Source organism: Plectrocnemia conspersa, unplaced genomic scaffold, assembly GCF_051122295.1.
Source record: "Plectrocnemia conspersa isolate PC_06_02 unplaced genomic scaffold, ASM5112229v1 ptg000008l, whole genome shotgun sequence".
NCBI classification, from domain to species: domain Eukaryota; kingdom Metazoa; phylum Arthropoda; class Insecta; order Trichoptera; family Polycentropodidae; genus Plectrocnemia; species Plectrocnemia conspersa.
The window spans coordinates 11,731,637-11,751,668 of NW_028277172.1; the positions used below are offsets into that span (position 1 = coordinate 11,731,637).

Genomic DNA, 20,032 nt, shown 5'->3' on the forward strand with positions numbered 1-20,032 from the left:
TTTCCTTGTTAAACTTGCCTATTTAGTTGAAATTTTTGGAAAATTGAGCAGTTTGAATAAATCAATGCAGGGATCACAAATGCATCCACTTGTTCAAAAAGACAAAGTAAAAGCTTTCATTAAAAAGTTGAAGTTATGGAAGTCAAATTTACAAAAGAATGAGTTGGACATGTTTTCACTGTCAAAAGATTTCTGGGCCACAGCCAATATTGAAACAAGCAAGAATCTTTTTATTGAACACTTGGATGGTCTAGTGCTGCATTTTTCAAATTATTTTAAAGACCTTGATTTCTCAAAGTTTTTGTGGGTACAGAATCCATTTATCGACGATGAAAACGACAAATTTGAGCTGACAACCATTGAAAAGGAAAAACTTATAGAATTATCATGAGATAGCCTACTAAAACAAAAGTTTCAAAATGAAACCTTAATTCAATTTTGGATGAATCTTAAAGGAGAGTATGAATCTTTGTATTGCAAAGCAATGCAAGTGCTTCTACCGTTTGTAACGTCGTATTTATGCGAAACGGGCTTTTCGGCACTGGCTGCAATGAAAACTAAATATCGCAACAGGTTAGTAGTCGAAAAAGAGATACGAGTGGCACTCTCCACATTGCCCCCAAGATTTGATAAGCTTTGTGCTAATAAACAACAACAACCGTCGCATTAAATTTTTATGCGATAGATGTAGTTGGTTTAATTGTTTAAAAAAACTTATATATAAAAATAAATATACACGTATGTGTATGTTATAACTAAACCTTGTTATTATTCTGTTAATTGTGGTTTTCAGTTTATTTTTGTAATAAAGTTTTTATTATTTAAAACGTGTCTATATTATTTAATCTATTAAAAAAATAAAAGGTAAGGGAGGCGCGGAAAAATTTTTTTTTTTTGGGGAGGCGTAGTAACAAAAAGGTTGGAAACCGCTGCTTTAAACCATAATTAAATTATTTTGTATTATACACAAAATTAATATAGGCTTGTTTGTGAATGCCCTTAAGACGATGATTGGACGAGTTGCCGGGCTAAGCCGAAAGAACCAACTCAAACTTTGGCTTTGCACTCGAGCGTCAATTAAAACTTTTTTATGTATCTTTGATACAAGTTACCCATTAAAAAAGTGACGTTTGTGGTTTTCCTTTAATATTCATAGTACAATGCAACAACCAGTGCTGTTGATATTTTTTTTATTAACGTCACGGCCGGAAAACTTAATTAATTTAAATCCACCGCTGCTGTTCTTTTAAAAATGAAATAAAACATAAATTGATTTACAATATAATTTTATTTTGAGCTTTAATTTTATACAATGCTTATATATTTTGTATGGATTTGCAGCATTCGATGATCTACTTCTTCCATCATTACGAGCTCCCGATTATACTGCAACAAGCACAGCTTCAGCAGATCTTGTCTCAGCATGCCGCAGCTCCACCGCCAGCTCCAGCTCCACCTCCAGCATCTGGAACAGCAACCCAAACATCTTCAGCTAATACTGTACAATCAACGACTCAAACTGTACAATCGCCCACTGTACAGTCTACAACTCAGACATCTTCTTCAAGCACTGTGCAATCTACAACACAAACGCCTCCGTCTAACACGACTCAATCCACAACTCAAACGACTCATTCGGATACAACTCAATCTACAACCCAAACTCCTCTCACAAACACAACACAATCGACGACCCAAACGACACAATCTAACACGACCCAATCCACCACACAGACCGCCCAATCCATCACCACTCAATCCATGACCCAAACTGCTCCTCAAGAATCTCTTCTTGGCATTGAGATGATATCTAAATCGATCGACTCCATTCCTCCCATTCCGGAACCAATGACTTACGAATCGGCTTACCCTTCCACCTCCGAATCTTTAATCGACGCAGAGCGAAAGTCGGGTCTCATCAATCCTCAGATGTTGAAGGAGATAACCAAGTCTTACGACACCCAGAACACAATCTCGAACTTCAACGCCGAACAGAGCAGTAGCAACTTCAGGGTGCTGTTTTGTCCCAAAGGTTCGGCAGGGCAATCTGTAACCAAAATCGAAACTGATTCGGCTCAGTGTAATAGTTCCCTATCTAGCAGCGAGTTCATGGACCTAGATTAAATGTGTTATATATATACAACAACAAAAATATTATAAATTAATATGTGTATGTATGTCTTTATAATTTAATTTCTAGCTTATTGATGATGAATTATCGATAATAATAAGCGCTTATCGGTACATCTTTGGTTTATGTAAATTATGGTTGTATTGCGTTTTTGTTATGCATATTAAGTTAACGCGTGTGAAAAGAATATCATAAATAAATTATTTAACTAAAAACTACTTGATGTGATTTTATTTTTTTATTGTCAATGACGAACGGATTTTTATATATGTAATGATATATCAAAGACAATTTTGTATATAAATATCATATAATATTAAAAGTATACACAATTACTAATACAATGAAAGTCATATATTTACATCTCACAGTGTAGTACACATTAACTGCATTTATTTTAATGTTATTATTTATTTTAAAAATGCGATATTTAAGCTGCTTTTGAAGAAAACTGTTCAGTACAAATGTCACTGTATAAAAAAATATTTATTTTTTAGCTCTTTGAAAGTAAGTGATTGCTTATATGTATATCTAAAAGTGTAGAAGATAGTTATTATTCTTGGCTATATATTTTGAAGATACCTATTTCCAATGTATACTTACTATCCAGGAATAAAAAAATGTGTCACATAGTATAATTATGAATAAATCACGTGTAATGTGTAATATGATGTATTAATGTAATTCAGATGTGTAGTCAATTTTGAATAGATGATCAAAACAATAAATCATGTGTATATATAGATAATAAGTAATGTAGACATATATGTGTATATTCAAACGTCTGCAAATATATTTTATTATAGATAAAAACACGTTTGAATCTTTACGATTCCATTAATTTAATTCACGAAATTATTTAGTTACATTTTAAAACCAGCGGTAGTCATATTTGTTCGTCATTGCAGCCTACGCGGCCGAAACAATGTAAATATAATTATTATACGCAAATACCTAGGGCTAAATAAAATCTATGTTCTATAAACGTAAGGTGCATGTTGTATACAGATTTACGTTATTGATAATAAACATTTTTTGTTACTTATTTATCATGAGCAAAGACGTTTTTTATTTTAACATGCACTTTACCGGAATCCTCTACCGACGTTACGCAGTCAATTAAACGAAGATCAGTAAAAGGACAGTTTCAAGTGCCGCTCAAACTGGTACCTCAATCAATACGACTGCACCGAGGACCCGGTCACACAGCTCAGTTCAACCGGACCGTCGATTTAGGCGCAAATTTTTAATCGCAGCCGAATCGTCAGCTCGGTTAGAACCCGTAACGTGTGAAAACCCCTCATCCTAATGCTGCGTGGTGAGATATCCTCAAGAATCAGCTATGGGTAATCCGACGCGATGATGTTGTCACTTGTCAGCTACGTGTATTCTCAAGCAATAACATCTCTGTATGTGTGTTAATTCCCCAAGAATACGCGTGACCAACCAAGTAATATCTCAGGATCTTCGGATCTTCTACTGCGATCTTCGGTGGCCTAATTCTAACAACTACCTATAATAACTACTTTAGATATAAAATAGCCATTATAATAACAATCGTACGATTTTTTACCTCAAAACATTACTACACAATTTAAATAATTCAAGTATCAATGTTCGCACGTGTTGAGTAATTCAGTCTAACAGGCGGAAAAGCAAGCACGACACGTGTGAATCAATCAAGATTTTAAAATGATAAGCATTGCTTCACAAGTTCGCTATTAAGAACTTACACGAGCGTTATTGCTTTTTTATCCTATTCTGAGTCTAAAGCTTTGGGTCACCTATAATAGAGAATCAAGAAATCTTTTTTCCTCAACTATAAGCAACAGATAAAATCTATTAAGATACTGCTAGATAGTACGTTAAGAACGATTAGACCGAGACTTAAACTTCACCGCCTGGAAGTCTCAATTCTCAACTTACAATTAAATAAATTGATCTAAAGGGTAACCCCTACACATATATAAATATTATAAACAAATAGACTTACTTAATCGATTTGTAATATTTAATAATAAATTTACAGACGTATTCATTATTTTGATAAATAAAAATATATGATATTTGATTAAAAATTAATTCTTACCCCAAAATCTGCCACTATAAAAAAAACCTATAGCATTAATGAATATAATTTTTTTATTATTAATATGTGTTTTTATTGTCTTATATGACTTTAAAAATATTAAAATTGTAGCTCAAATTCTTTTTTTCAGTATTAAGTTCAAAAATTACAAACCTTTTTTTCATTTTTTATCTGTGATACTACCATTAGAACTCTTGTATCTGATTCCTTGATGATCTCTTCAAAATCATGTGTGAACTGCAAATACGTTAAATGTTGTTATCAATACCTTCTTACGTAGACAAATTGTCTTTAATCTCTAAATGTCTAATTTAATGCTCTAAATACATATATACTCAATCATATAAATATATGCTATTTTAATATTCTTATTACGAGCAAAAAAAATAAAATTAACTGAAATAAAATTAGGACGACTTTAAAGTTAGAAGAGCTTTAAAAGTATCTAAAATAAAATAAGAAAAGCGTATTCTTCACTATTTAACCAACCTTAAGGAGCAGTCTGTCCTGTGACAATTCATCAAATCGGTTAATAATATCTGATTTGGGGTTGAATATATGGGCCCTAGTTTTTTATTATTTTGCCTCACTAATTTAAACTACATAAATATAAATTTAATAAATTAGATTCTATAGTGAAATAAATATATATGTATTACAGTGAAAATTTATTTAAAAATTCTATCTTGGCTGGGAGATCAGAATTATTGATAATTAATATTTATAATTCCGATCAATCATTATAGTTTAGGTTTTCATTGATTTTATTTAAAGGAAAATCAAGCTAGTGATATATATTAATTGTTTAAATGTGTGATTCAATTCGGAATTGATTTATAAATATCATATGTGGCTTAATCGCAGCACAATCGTTGTATTAGTCAATTATTAATACTCATATATGGATTCTAGTGGTAATTAGTGATTGTCACAGATTAGGTTTTCCCAGATTTTCCTAATATCACGGATGAATATAGTGATTTTTTTAAATTAAGCTTAAAAGCGAACATGCATATTAATTTATTGTAAGCTATAATAATAGAATATAGTATAAGTCACTGATTTACAGATGTTGTCTCACTACTTATTCAATAGTTGTTGATTGTGTGTTTACACAGTTGTAACATATTTTAAAAAAATATGTTTTTTATTGTGTATTTAAAAAAAATGAATGTACTGAAACTGAAAAATCGTGCTAAGCTTTTAATTTTATTTTAATTTAAGCTATAATGTTAATCAAATATTTTTCTGAATACTTTAATTGATATAGAAATTCATTACCACTAAAGTATTTATGAAGATAAATATAAATATAAGTTTAGTATAAATAAAGAATTAGATGAACAGGATTATTTCATTTTAAACCTGAATACATAAGTTCCGCAGTCACGATTGTGTGAACGAAAATATGGAGAAAGACAAGACCTTTAAAAGCTGTAGTAGCAAGATATTTTAAAGAAATCTTCGTGAGCCGTCTAAAATTAAATTTAACCTCAGAGGATTGGCTCAAAAACAAAGACGGGTATAAAAAAGTATTTGTGTTACAAGTGAAATGTGCTCGAAGCAATGCGGGAAACTGCGGCATCGTTATAAAGTTGTATGTTGACGGGACTTAACCATGAAGTAAAAAAATCTCTTATAAGCTCGTTTCAGCATGAAGAAAAACAGCGTGGATTTCGTTTAAGAAACATAGTAGTACAAAACCGAGAATCAAACATGAAAAAAGAGACAAGCAGACTGTCGGTGTTCTCTTTTTTGGACACCGCCGCTTTGGTTAATTTTTAAAGCGCCCTTTGAAAGTACCGGAGAAGAAAAACGCCGCTTTAATTGCGTAATTAATTGTGTTTGACGAATAACGGCTTTTGGTGCCAGCCGTAATTTCTTTGTCAAATAAAAACAATGTAAAATCAAGATAGCAATGATTGAAGTTTTGATACTATACGTAATTTTATTTGCTTCTTAAATATATTATAATCAAAATGTAAATATTAGGTAGTAACAAGCAAGTTAATTATACTGATAGTATTTAAAAAATCGAAGCAAAAAACAATCCAGATAACATGTAGTGCCAATAAATCTTTCATAAAACGTTTTCTGACTAGATTATTAAATTTTGTCTGATTCTGGAAAACACGTCTGTATCATAGCTTACATAAAAAAAAATATAAAAAATGGATACTAATTTTCTTTACATTGCTACATATATTAGTACAAATATAAAATCTATAGTGATACATAATACATGCAACTTTCTAACATCGACTCTACACGTTACATTAAAACATTAATTTCTACAATATGATATTTGTTTATATTAACTAATATCAAAGTATAATATTTAATTACTACAAAAGCAAAACATGCATATAAAATAACATTAATATGTTGCAATATTCTACTTGAAAAACATGCTATTTCTATGTAAATCATAAACATACCTAGCATTATCTTTAATTTCTCTATAATATATAAAAACAATAATTTTTAATATTTCTGGAACAGTAAGCCTACTTATACAATTTTAGTAAATATATTTAATACCATATTGCAAATTCTATTGTATATTTATTTATCTATTGTTCTTTGATTATTGTATGTAATCTTATAACAAAATTGTTAAAATAAGGCAATATATTACTAACAAGTTAAAATTAAAAAATGTTGATAATAATAGTATGTATCTTTATATATCAATATCAAAAAAAGACATTATTAGATTCAGTTGCTTCTGAGTTATCGAATTTAGCTTATTTTAACATTAAGATAAAGTATCTTTATTTTAAAATAATATATATAATGATAATTTTAAAGGATGAGACTAATAATATTTTATAAGATAAGTTCACTTTGACTAATAAACATACATTTTACAAACTAGAATCTGACACTTATTTATGATGTACTCGTTAAGATAGTAATAATTAGTACATAAAATAGTTGTCTCTTAAAATTATGTATATAAAAGTGACTATTATTTAGCTTGCTTTTTTTATTAGTTTTTGTGAAATATGTATTATACATATATAATAAAAATATATTTTTACGTAATATTTTAATGAAGGGTAAAATATTATTTTTGACTCACTAAAATTCTAATTTAATTAGATGTTCTGTATGTTTTAGCAATAAAAATTTTTTTTGTAAACATTCAAGGTTTTTTTAATAAACTTATTTTTAAAGAATTAAAAAAAAAATTATTTACGGTTTTCCATGTTTTACCTATTCCCTTTAAAAAATACCATGATAATCAAATAAAAGTAAGCTAGATCGTTCATGTATAGTATAAAATGCTGAATTTAGTAAATTGAGAACAAAAATAAAATTAAATCATAGTGAAGAACTTTGATTGAATTTTGATTGAATATAAAACAATCAATTTTAAATAAAACTGTAAATAAATAGTTTGGTTCCTATCCAGAGACATGTGCATCACTTTTCTATATAAAAAAATTGGCCACGATCGGAAAACAGGAAAAGTGAGCGCACGCGATGGTAATTTATTCATAATTTTGTCGCCGCAAGTCGTGACGCACCGGATGTCATCTCATAATTTGATATCTGTCGAGGAGGAAGCGAGGAGTGTCGTGATTACGTGGCCCGAAAGCTGATAACCACCCTTGGGGTGCCAAGGGGGCGATAACGACCCTGATGATCATAATCCAACTCGACGAAAACAACCCGCGGTAATATAAATAAATTGCCGAAAATTACACATGTACCGATTGTCGGCCTCGGAATTAAGCGACGGGTCAGTCCTACATACATAAACTATTAGGGTTCCTTTTCTCGAGAATCCTGAATATACATACATATAGATAACTTTTAGCTGAAAATTACTTAATAATCCACTTGCTCCCATTTTTTTTACACACATGTTATAATATAAAAATTTCGCATATAGTAATTTGACCATAACAATATTACTAAATCACTATAAAATTCTAAAATAAATTTAATTGTACATATTAATACTGAGTGATCGAGTTGTAGATGAATTCTTTGCAATATTTTATTTTTGAAGCTAAAGAGTGTAATATTTTAATGTATTCGAATGAGACATTTACAAGACAGATTTTTATTATAAACATATTTAGTTTAGAAATATTTTATAAATACGCTTTTTGTAAATAAATATGTTTTGGTACTCATTTATTTTTATTTCCATGACTGTACATACTATTAACATTTACCAGGTATTTAAAATATAAATCCGGAATTCGCTTTCTATCATTTCTTAATTTTAATAAATTATATAATTAGCTAAGTATTTCGAACAACAAAGATAATTAGATAGGTAATTTTATGACTAAGTATAGCTCAAAAAGCTTATTGTGATAAATAGGCACATGATAAAATAGCCATTTAAATCTATTAAATATAAAATAATCAATAATATGTAAATCATTTTTATCATTGTAATAGATATTTTGGGAAAATAAACAAAATTCAGCAGCAGCTCCTAATATCTATTTTTAATTGATCTAAAGCATTGTTTACTATATGTATAGAAACTTATTATATAAATATTTTTTTGCATGCCTATTTATCACATATAATTATTTTTACCAAATATTTCGTTGTGTTTTTTACATTTTTGCAGGCGCGTACAGTGAGATACTTTTCCTTTCAATAACAATAAAAAAAACTAATGGCAGGTATTAAATAGGTGATTAGTTTTACATAAATAGCATTGTTTAGTAATAGTTGATTTTAAGTGTAATACCTGTTAAATATAAAATAATTTATCGCATCGGTCATATTATAACAACTACTATGATTTTCAATTTAATGTAGATTAAATAAATAATTATTTAATTAATAACTAAATAATTATTTAATAATACTATTATGAAATTCACGAAAAACCCGATAAACGATATTGTTCTAAGATCGCACGCCACGCAAAGAGTAATCTGAGATAACATTTTATTTATTCCGAGCTCCGTCTGTATGAACGCAAAAAAATTCCGGAACACATAATATGTAAAAAATACTATTATTTATAACAAAAAAATATCTATTACTTTAAATAAATAAATCCATTACTTCCAAATAGCTTGAAGGGCAGCACAATCAACTAGTGGTATAAATCAGTGACTAATACCTGAAAGACTTAGGTTTGAATATCATATAGACATTTAGTGTTTTTTTAATTTGTATGTATGTCTGTGAGATCAGAATTGGTAATTATTATTAATTTATAAATTCAATCAATCGTCACAGATTATGTTTACTAGATTTTTCTAGCTTAGGGCCGCCAAAAGCGAACCCGAGCCCTGGGAAAACAATGATTCCAGACCTCATGTCAAAAATAGCATTTTATATATTTTTAACATCGTAACATAATTTCTTGAATAAATAATAATAGGAACGAGTTAGCCCTTTCTTAGTACATACATCGCAAACAGCTGCAGCTCAGTTCAGATTAATTATTTGAGGTCAATTTATGAATATATTCTTGCTTTGATTTTTGTTGCAGAGTTGGGCCCCTCAAGGATAACGAGCCCCAGGAATTTGTCCTTTCTCATAAAATATATGCATAAAACATGCAGATACATCCATAAAGTCGTAGTCTAACTTTAAGCAGACATGATTCTTCATCAAAATGAAAAATATTGCAAGTTTTATAATCTACCGTTTTCAATGTTTGGACAGTGAAGTATATACCTTCCACTACAGAATATTTGAAACACACCTAGATTATGTAATTCTTTGGAATTAGCAAAGTAAACAAAAAACCTTTTCATTGTATCTTTTGCCAACTTGACAACAAACATAGTACAACCCTCTGTTCTTTATAAATTTATTTTACTCTTATCAGAGTGTGTCACTCTTTCTGAATCTAAAACACTCCAGATTTTATCTTTATTGGTCCATTTTATGCGTGTTAAATCATGTATGCACATTCGTATTTTCACGCACAAAAAATACAAATGATGTTTGTTTACAATTGATAGACCATATGCCATTTAATTATTAATAATCTGATAATCAATTAGCTAGGTTTAGTTCAGAAACAATATAGACATACCCCAAAATAAGGGATCAAAGAATTACGGATATATTTTATGTAAAATGTTCATATTACCATACAAATATAATATATCATATAATAATACCTTGCGAAGGACCGCCCCTAATATGATTAAATTAACATTATGTTTAGCGATTATTAAGTTTGTTTCATATAATTTATTTTGTGTAAAACAACGGTGCAACACGCGAAAAATGCAAATTTACAACGCTTTGAAAAAAAGTTTCCCCCTATTCGAATAGAAGCCTCTTTCGTTTTATTGCGACGGTATCCTGAACATACACTGGGGGTTCATATACCGACACGTGATATCCTAAGCAAATTATCCACTGAGTAAACCCTTACCCTTAAAGTAACCGTGTAATGGCGATATGTTTGGTTAGGAGAGAGGCGCATCTAGACCTCCCTCTCGGTATCGCAAAATCTGTTACATATATAAATACATTAAATAAAATCCTTTAAACATATTTTATCGTAATTGTTTTATTATTATTTACACACACAACGTGAAATATTTTACTTTAAATGTAATAATACGGCCAAAAGCGTTCTTTGCGCCCTACGCGGCAAAACTAACCACGTCTTCTATTGTGGTCTGCCGAGATTTAAGGGTGAGGCGTAAATCTGAAAAGGAAAAAAGGCACACGGGGATGATGGATGGCTACATCTGTCCCTATCGCCACATGGCTCGTAATATCTTTATAAAGGACAACCCCGCTGGAAATCACTTCATTTTCCACACTGGACATTCTCCACGGACATTTTTGTGTACAGAAAAACAAGATAATTGAATAAATCAATGTGAAATAATCTCATCTGACGCAATAATATAATTAAACTAATTAAACTCTGGTTTCAATGATTGACTAACTAATACGGCTTATGAGATTTTGGAGAGAGAGCCAAGTCTATAATTACAAGTAAACGTATAAATTTGGCCATCCATAATCAATAATTTAATTAATGAAAACTTTTTATTTTCAGATAATACTTTCAAGATTGATTTTTAAACATCTCTCGTTAGCCTTGCCCTTTTTGTTTCGATCTTGCCGAGCGTTTGATTTTATATAATTGCCAATTATGGAAAAGGGTTTATTTTACTACAGAGACGGTGTCATATTTAACAAATAATTTAAGATTATACATATTATTTATGCTGGCATTATTGACGATTGCTTTTTTAACAAGTATCTAAATATGACACAGAATTTGTATAAATTATAATACATATTAAATATTTAAAGAATTACTTTACGATACATATAAAGCAAATTTACTATCGGTAAAAATATGAATAAAGCACGCTTAATTACTGGTTTATAATTTCACATAAGTTTCAAAAATTGTTATGTTGAGAATATGTAAAATTAAATGCCGACATAATAACATTTATTAAAAATATATTTAGCTATATATTGCTTGAATATATAATTAGCGTGTTTATGGTATTTATATTGCTGTTATTGGCCACGAAACAAAATTGGAAATGGCACTCGAAAGCGAAATATGCTCTCGTCGATAAGTCGAGCCGGTGAGAGAGAAACGCTTCTTCGGGGAAAGAAGGCTTGTTGCGCTAATTCGCGCAGAAGTTAAGAGTGAAGCGAGAAGAGGGCACAGAAGCGAGGGTCGGAAGTCGTTGAATTTAGAGGTGATGTTGTTTAAGTAATCGCGAGTTCAGTGCTAAGGCTCTCAGGTTCACTTGAGTGGCATAAGAGGCTTACTTCATTTGAAGCGATGGGGAGAAATGAGAACTTTTGCCTGCGTCGAAGCTCTCCTCGAATCACTACGCGCCACTGAGATGATGAGGATATTAATTACTGAATGCCTCTAATTATAATATGCTGCCTTTATTAGCAGATTATTTAACACAAGTAGATGGGCTTATCAATTTTTGAAATAATAAAAATAAATACCTTGTAAGAGAAACTTTGCCTTAACCGAAAATTTATATATAAAATTACACTTCAATTTAAAAAGTTCTTAACTTTTTAATAATGTCTTGTTTTTATGAATTAATGTATTAATCCCTATACAACAAATTCAACTAAAAAGGTAAATTATTACGGTAACACGAATATACAGATACGTTAATGCTTTTTCTCCAAAAAGTCTTGCTTCAAAAACATGGAAAAAATCAGTCATCAACGCTTTGTTATAATATTCCTAGATTAATTTAAAATATATTTTTATTTAATGTAAACTTTACGTTTAAAATTACAAACGTTACAGTGTTGTAAAAACAATTAACAACTATCAAATTAGTAGTGTAACCAAAGTCAATGTCAATGACATATATTATTTATTAAACTAATAGTACAGCTTAAAATCAATTTATAATATGTAACGACTTATACTATATTTGCGTTAACACAGTCAGTTTGAGGGCTATCCATTTCATTATTATTCATAATTTGGAAAGAGTTTGGGTTTACGCCCCTACTATTAGCTCTAAAGCACACGATACGGATATACGTTCGATTTACTTATCATTACTCCTGTTTATATTTAGAACAAATTTATAGAAATTAAAACTATTAGTATATTTTTTTTATATTTAATAATTAATTGCAGTAATGATACGAACGTATATCCGTATCGTGTGCTTCAGAGCTAATATTATAGTAGGGGCGTAAAACAAAACTTAATATCTCTTTCTTAATTATGAATAATAATGAAATGAATAGCTCTTGAACTGACTGTGAGTATAGTTTCATTTTATTTTTTTATTATTTCTCACGATATTTATATGTGAAGTTATAAAAATCTAGGAAAACTGTTATGATCGATAGCTCTCAGGCACGATTTAAATTGAAAAACATTAGGGTTATTACAAGATACGGTTTTCAAACAATTAATCATACCTCTTTAAATATATACTTTTTTTTTATCTAAACTTCAAGTCATCCAAAATTTAGTAACAAAAATACTTTTTTATATTTATAAGCTAATCGCAAAAAAATATAATAAGCAACACATACTAACAATATAAAAATATTGATATTTTTGTACAAGATAATACAAAGTATTGAAGTCTATGATAAAAACAATCTTAAATTTAGATATAAGAACAAAATTTAAAAAGACATTGCAGCAAAAACACCATTTTAATAGTTCCAGATCTTTATCTTAATATAATAATTAGTATTTAAATTTCGTTATTTCTTTTTTTTGCAAATCATAAAATTGTGGAAATCAAAATGGTTTAATTAATTCTAGTTCATTTATGTTATATTAATTTATATTTATTTATATGTTAATTTAAAAAATAAAAAAATTATGCTTAATCATAAATAAGAATATAAGGAATTGAATGCTATAATTAATTTTTCAGGGAGAAGTCTTATATTTTTAGCATTGATTTTAAACAAATAACAGTACAAAAAATTTTTTAGCATTGATTTTATATAAAAATCATTATATAATATATATTGAGTTTAGATTATTGTCAAAATTAAAATGAATGCAGAAGTGTTTTTAATTATGTAATCGATTATATAAGAGGTCCAAAAATATATCTTTATCATTTCCAAATAATATTTACTTAGCCACAGTAACATACGTAACAATCGATTATATAAAAAAGGCTTATAAAATAAAATTAAATATCTTAAATATCTAAATTTTAAAAGCAAAAAAATTCAATCAACATAAAATGCATGATTTATTTGGATGTTGATTTAAATTAAAAATTAAGCTTTCCCCCTAATATCTTATAATATATTGTAATCGATTATCTCTCGAAGCATAGATAGTTATTTGAGACAGTTCGTAACCTATAGCGGGCGATTGCAGAAAAAATATTTCATCCCTTTGGGAGCTTCTCAATGGTCTAACTTGTACACTCTTCCAAGAAGTTCGACTTTGTTATGAGTTATGTCTTTATGACACTTCAATTCACAGTATTATATAATCGTAATCTATAATTTAGAGTACCCGAGTAAGCAAGTACTTTCTCTTAATCGAAATAGCTTGGAAAATATTTTTGAGATACCTTCATGTGATGATATTTGCTTAAAATCCGTTTTTGCATTTACGCGCCTTTCTTTGAGGAGCGTTGAGATACGATTCACTGAGCTCTCACATAAAGTTGTATGTCACTAAGCATTTCTTCAAACTATTAAAGGGATATGATCTATTTTTGGTTTTTGGAGCGCTTTCAAGAGTCATGATCACGTCCTTTTTTAATGCCCATTTGAGTCACGACGTCCATGCTAACCGACTCGCCTATAGCTGTCGCCATCCAGCTCATCATTGGATATTGGTCTATTTATTGTCAGCTATGAAATATTGTTGTTAAATAAATAATAATAATATATTATTATGATAATAAAACGAAGTGTGTAGAAAAAATTATACACCAAAGTCACAAGGTTCCAAATTTAAATGTATATGAATCAGAAAAAATATTTTTATAGGTAAAGTCTATTTTTCCACAAACTTTTATTTGCTTCACAATACATATACAAGTACAGTGTTAAATTTGTCGTTGTCTTCCATAGCTGCGAGTGCAGGCGACGCTCGGTTAGTTAGTCAACCCGCTCGACGGGGGAGAGTAAAAAATTACATTTACTTAATAAGAACGTCCCGGCTGATTCGTAGCGTCGTCTGGAGGGTTGACTATACGCCGCCGAGGGAGAGGCAGGCAGCACAACCGCCCTGCTGAATTTCGTTTTAAACATTTTTATAGCCGCAAACGCGGTCTTAAATTGCGATTTATGACCGGGGCAATTTAGCGTGGCGCGCTTTACTGCCGGCGCAAAATGAACCGGAAGGTTCCTTCCTTCTACTTGTCTTATGACTTTAGGAACGTGAAATATGGACGTGCACTGTTTGCTTTGACGTGTCTCCAAATATGTAATAACTGTGCGCTTCTTCTTCATAGTTTTTAATGCAGGGAATTTGGAAGCATTGGCAGGCATTTCAAGTGATACAAATAATGCTTTAATATATATATTTTTTTATCGATGTATTAAATATATATTATTGATGTATTAAAATGTATACTTTATTTTTACCTCACATCAATACCGTTTTTTCTAGTAAATTTAGTAACTAATATTTGAAAACTTAGGCTTGAACATTATATGAACCCTAGCGTTTTTTTTATTAATATCATGTCTGGTAAATCGTAATTAATAAGTGATACATAATTTTCCCAAACTTTTCTAAACTTACTGAATAATTAAAATAAGTTCAAGCTAGAATGTAAATAGTTACATATAATAATTGTAAACTGTAATAATTAGTAAAATAGACCAATAATTTACATTATGATTTTAGTCTAAAATTTTACAAAGTGGCCAAATATATGTAGGTGTAGAAAAGTATAATCTTTAAATGTATAATAACAATTTAATACCAACTTAAAATATTACTCACAAAAAACTATTTTTATCTCAAAGTTTCATTAAGCTAATATTTTATATAGTAAATAATTAAATAGGGCTTATTTAAATTCAAAGGTGCAACATACTTTTAAAAAATCACCCTATATTAAAAAGTATTGAATTGATCCCTGTCATACGTCACTTTTCACATAAAAATGCTACGCGTTTAATTCAGAATACAATAAGTTTTTTTTTATGGTACTTTAATTAGACAAATAAACAAGTTAATAAGTTTACAAAACATGAGATTTTAATATTTATAAAAGCAGTAGCATTTGACTGCGGCTTCAGCTAACTGTTGTAAAATTCCATAGGAAATTCGCGAAGAGTTTCACGTAGACAATGCGCGCTAGGTACTTTATTATTTCTCACTCGTGGAGAACAACGGCCCACTTACAACGGGAATAAAAGAGAACCCGGCCAGAATAAAGCCATGAATAACAGAATGAGATCACAGACTCCTTGTTAGCACGCGGATTAAGAGTAATGCCTCTTATTTTATTACCGTTTATTCTTATTAACGCAATCGACTCTCTCGATACTTTTAATTAATGATGACTCGCAAACGTGTGTATGTATTATTTTATTATTAACAACCAATTTTTATTTATATATTTTATATATAGAATGATTAACATGTGCATATTTAAGTTACTGCAAAACAGAGTATAAGATTGTTAATTTATTTTTTATTTTTTTTTGATTATTTTTTTATATTTTTTATTTAAACGTTGATTATTGTTTCTTATATCTATTGAGGCATAATAAAAAATACTGTAAATAGTTGAGACGATATGTTTAAATAATTCTATAATAATTACCCTAACTTAAACCATTATCTTTGCCACTTTTAATATCTAAACTAATGATTATTGCATATTAAACATGTGCATATAGCATTGATTACGTTTTGGTGTACAGTTAAGCTTAGAACAACTTATTTGAATTTAAAAGCAATAAAAAAGAGTTTAAATATTCCAAAGCCAACTAGCGAAGTGGGATTAAACTACAATACAGATACTCTATACTGGAAATCCAAGGGCTTTGTATGCCTCGTGATATGTACCATTGAAATAACGAGGATCTGTAAATGTGAGCTTTAAACATGACGTAATTATTTTTAATAGTGGATTATAAATTGCATATATACGTTAAATATTATTAAATTTGCACTGTTCTAACTTTAATACATATGGGTAGCCAGTAGACGTGTAGGGTTTAACTTAGTTAAACCATAAACTTAAGATACATTTTGTAGCATAATATGGAACATCGAAATAATTATCAGAGAGAGAGGAATGTGTAATAAGTTTGAAAGAGCCTTGAGGGTACGATTTAAATTTGCCAATCAAAAGGGGATCAAGTTTGAAGCGTCTCCTTACTTTCTACCATCGAGTAAGATCATCGTCGATACTTATATGAAGTTTAGATTTTTATTAAATATTTTTTAACGTTATACTATATATGTACATTATGTACAATATCCCCGTGAAAATCTCCACAACATCCGACAGAATAAGGCGAAAGATAATCATCTAAATTGATATACATTAGGCCATTCCGGTGCGTATGCACCCCCGCAGAGTTAAGCCTCGGCGATAATTGATGTTTGAACCCCCGGGTCGACATTAGTTGATTCGCAAACAGACGAAGGGAAAAAGAAAGGAAAAAGAAAGAAAGCGAGTCAAGTCTGCCTGAGGATAAGCAACTAGACAAATACGAGAGAGCTGACGGGCTTCTCTTTTTGTCCTCGCCGCAAAACTATTTACGCTCTCTCTCTCTCTCTGTGTTGCTTTTGTTTGTGGTTTCTTATGTACTTTTAGCATTTGCCAATAATTAAAAAAAAAATTTAATCAATTATTATTTAATAACTAATTGATTGTTTTTAATTGTATTACAGTAGTGCCTTGACGCTGACGAAGCTCGTAGCTCAAAGTACTCGTATGTCAAATCAATTTCCCCTATTAAAATTAATATATTACAAAGAGAAAATAAAAGTAGAATTATGGCAATTGAAATGGTACCTAAATTTTATGTTACGCAATACGTTTTTTTCTCGTATATCAAGCTCATGTGTCAGTCAATTTTTATTTTAAATTTGTTCATTAAGTTAACGTAAGCCGAGGTTCCACTGTACACATGTAAATAATATCTGGAATAAATTAAAATAAAAACAAGAATCTGCGCAATACAAAAATAAAAACGCGTTATAGTAATATGCTGCAAATTTTTAATTATAGTTTATTAATAAGGGTAATGAAGATAGTTAGATTTTCAATAATTAAAAAATATACATTCTACTTTTTGCCACAATAAGATAACGCATAAAATTTGTTAGTTTTTTTAATAAGGAATTGATTTTTAGATATTAAAAATCGTGTTTAAAAAAATTGCACAAAATAAATCGTTGTGCTTTAATAATACAATATTTTTATTGATACTGATATATTAAATTCATAAATCAAAAAAGGCAGTAACTAATATCAAAAAACCCGGGTTTAACTTCCATATGGACCATGTTGTATTTAAATTTCGATCGTATCTGGGAGATTTATATTGGATCGATCAACTTATATAATGTTTTCTTTAACATATAGAGCTAATGTAGTAAATTATAAATGAAATAAAAAATATGGCATAATTCAGTATTTAAATAACGCAAATTCTTCAATCAACAAATTTCTTTAGCACAGTTCTAATATGACAGATTTACGAGTGATTTATTGGCCCTGTGTTTATGTTTTTGTATAAAATAATAGTTGGATATCTTTATTTTTAGATTAACCGCATGATATTGATCAAAAAATTGCATAATATTGTTTTAATGGCTGACTATTAAATCGAAACGATTAAGACAGATCACAGATCAGATTTTCTTATTTTTTTTAATCTCACGAATAAATACAGTAGTAAAAAATTAAATATAAAATCAATGGGTCGTGTTTATCTATTAATTAAGCTGTACTAATAGTTCAAAACTATTAAAATAGATGTCACTGATTTCAGTCTGGTGTCTCACTACTAACTTAGTAGTTCTAGATTTTTATACGCAGTTGTAACGGATGAGACTAATGTCTGTCATGTTGCATCGAAATATTTACAATAAATAAATTATTTAATTAAGTTGTAATTAATATAAACTATTTATTTATATATTATATAGTATTTAAGCAAGGGCTGAGTTGTTTCTTAGGCCGTGTGTCATATCATATTATACATTGATCGTATGCCCCGGAACAAATTAAAAATAAACGTGAATATATATATAAATATATAGCTTCCTACATACTTCCAGAGTATTATCCACGTCTTCATTGCCTTCATTGTTTAAATATTTACAGTACGGTAGGTGTTTACGAGTCCGGAAAAATACCTCGGCGCGTCCGTAGACAAAATGGAATTACGGTGTCTTTTTTCTTTCCCCCCGGTGGCATTTTTTCGCAAAGAAACGAGCCAAATTACCCACTTTGCCTGTCTTATCTACTTATAACCCTTTAAATCCAGCCAACGCAAACATTTGACATCGTCTTTCATCATCTCTCTCCCGTCCGCCATCATGGTACCGGCGATGTCTATTTTTTACTCAATTTTTTTGCCTTTCGCTCTTCTCTCATTTTTTTGCACTTAAGTATACATCAAAAGATTTTCGTTTCTCACTTGTTCGCTTTACGTGACTTATGTTTTTCTTTGCGTCTCCGTCAAAAGGCCCTCTGAATATTGTGAATATGAAGAAGCAATTATCGTTTTATAATAAACGAGCGAATTCATCATCTGCTGAAACGTACGTTTTTTATTACAGTTTTTTATTGAATATTTTCGAGATGAATTATTACATTACGTATTTATGTTGCGCATATTTGTTTTTGATGTTATTATTATTTATCTCAGTTCGAGTGTTTGTTTTAACTATAGTCTCATAAAAACACTAGTCACATAAATAGAACGAATTTACCGCGGTAAGGGTTGCATATAAAACGGTATTTAAAGCCAGGGTTAAAAGAGGGTGGGACGGTAAGAAAAACATGAAGGAGATAATTAAGATTTAGGCGAAATAGTAGTGCACAAGGAAAACGTTGATGCGGGAGAGTTGGCTTCTGTGCTTAAAGTGCTGAAGTTTGCCGGAAAATTTCATAGAAACGGGAGCGTACAAAATATAGAATTGTAAATGAAGCAGGTGATCAATAAATAAACGGCAAAGGAAGCGATATATCCGGTAATAAATTTATTACCGGATTTCATTTGTTAGAACGGCATTTACGTGAAATTGCGAGTCAAAGGGAGAGAAACGGGCCAGGCAGGCAGGAGCAGAGGGCTCACAGCGCAAGTTTCTTTTGAATTTCTTTTGCGTTCCTTTGTCGAATGCTTAAAGGCTTTTACGTTATTTAAGCAGT

The 20,032-nt window shown here is 29.8% G+C and overlaps 2 protein-coding genes across 3 annotated transcripts in view; both read left to right on the forward strand.

The window, feature by feature from the left end:
- The window catches only part of LOC148232995 (membralin), a 265,537-nt gene extending 262,346 nt beyond the window's left edge, over positions 1–3,191 (forward strand). For both annotated transcript variants that reach the window (XM_088191026.1, XM_088191027.1), the window contains exon 11: positions 1,342–3,191. In XM_088191026.1, coding sequence (XP_088047152.1) covers positions 1,342–2,124 — 783 coding nt within the window. In that variant the 3' untranslated portion in view covers positions 2,125–3,191. The remainder of the gene's footprint in view (positions 1–1,341) is intronic.
- Positions 1–20,032, forward strand: part of Adss (adenylosuccinate synthetase) — a 397,806-nt gene that overhangs the window by 125,998 nt on the left and 251,776 nt on the right. The gene's annotated exons all lie outside the window — the stretch shown is intronic.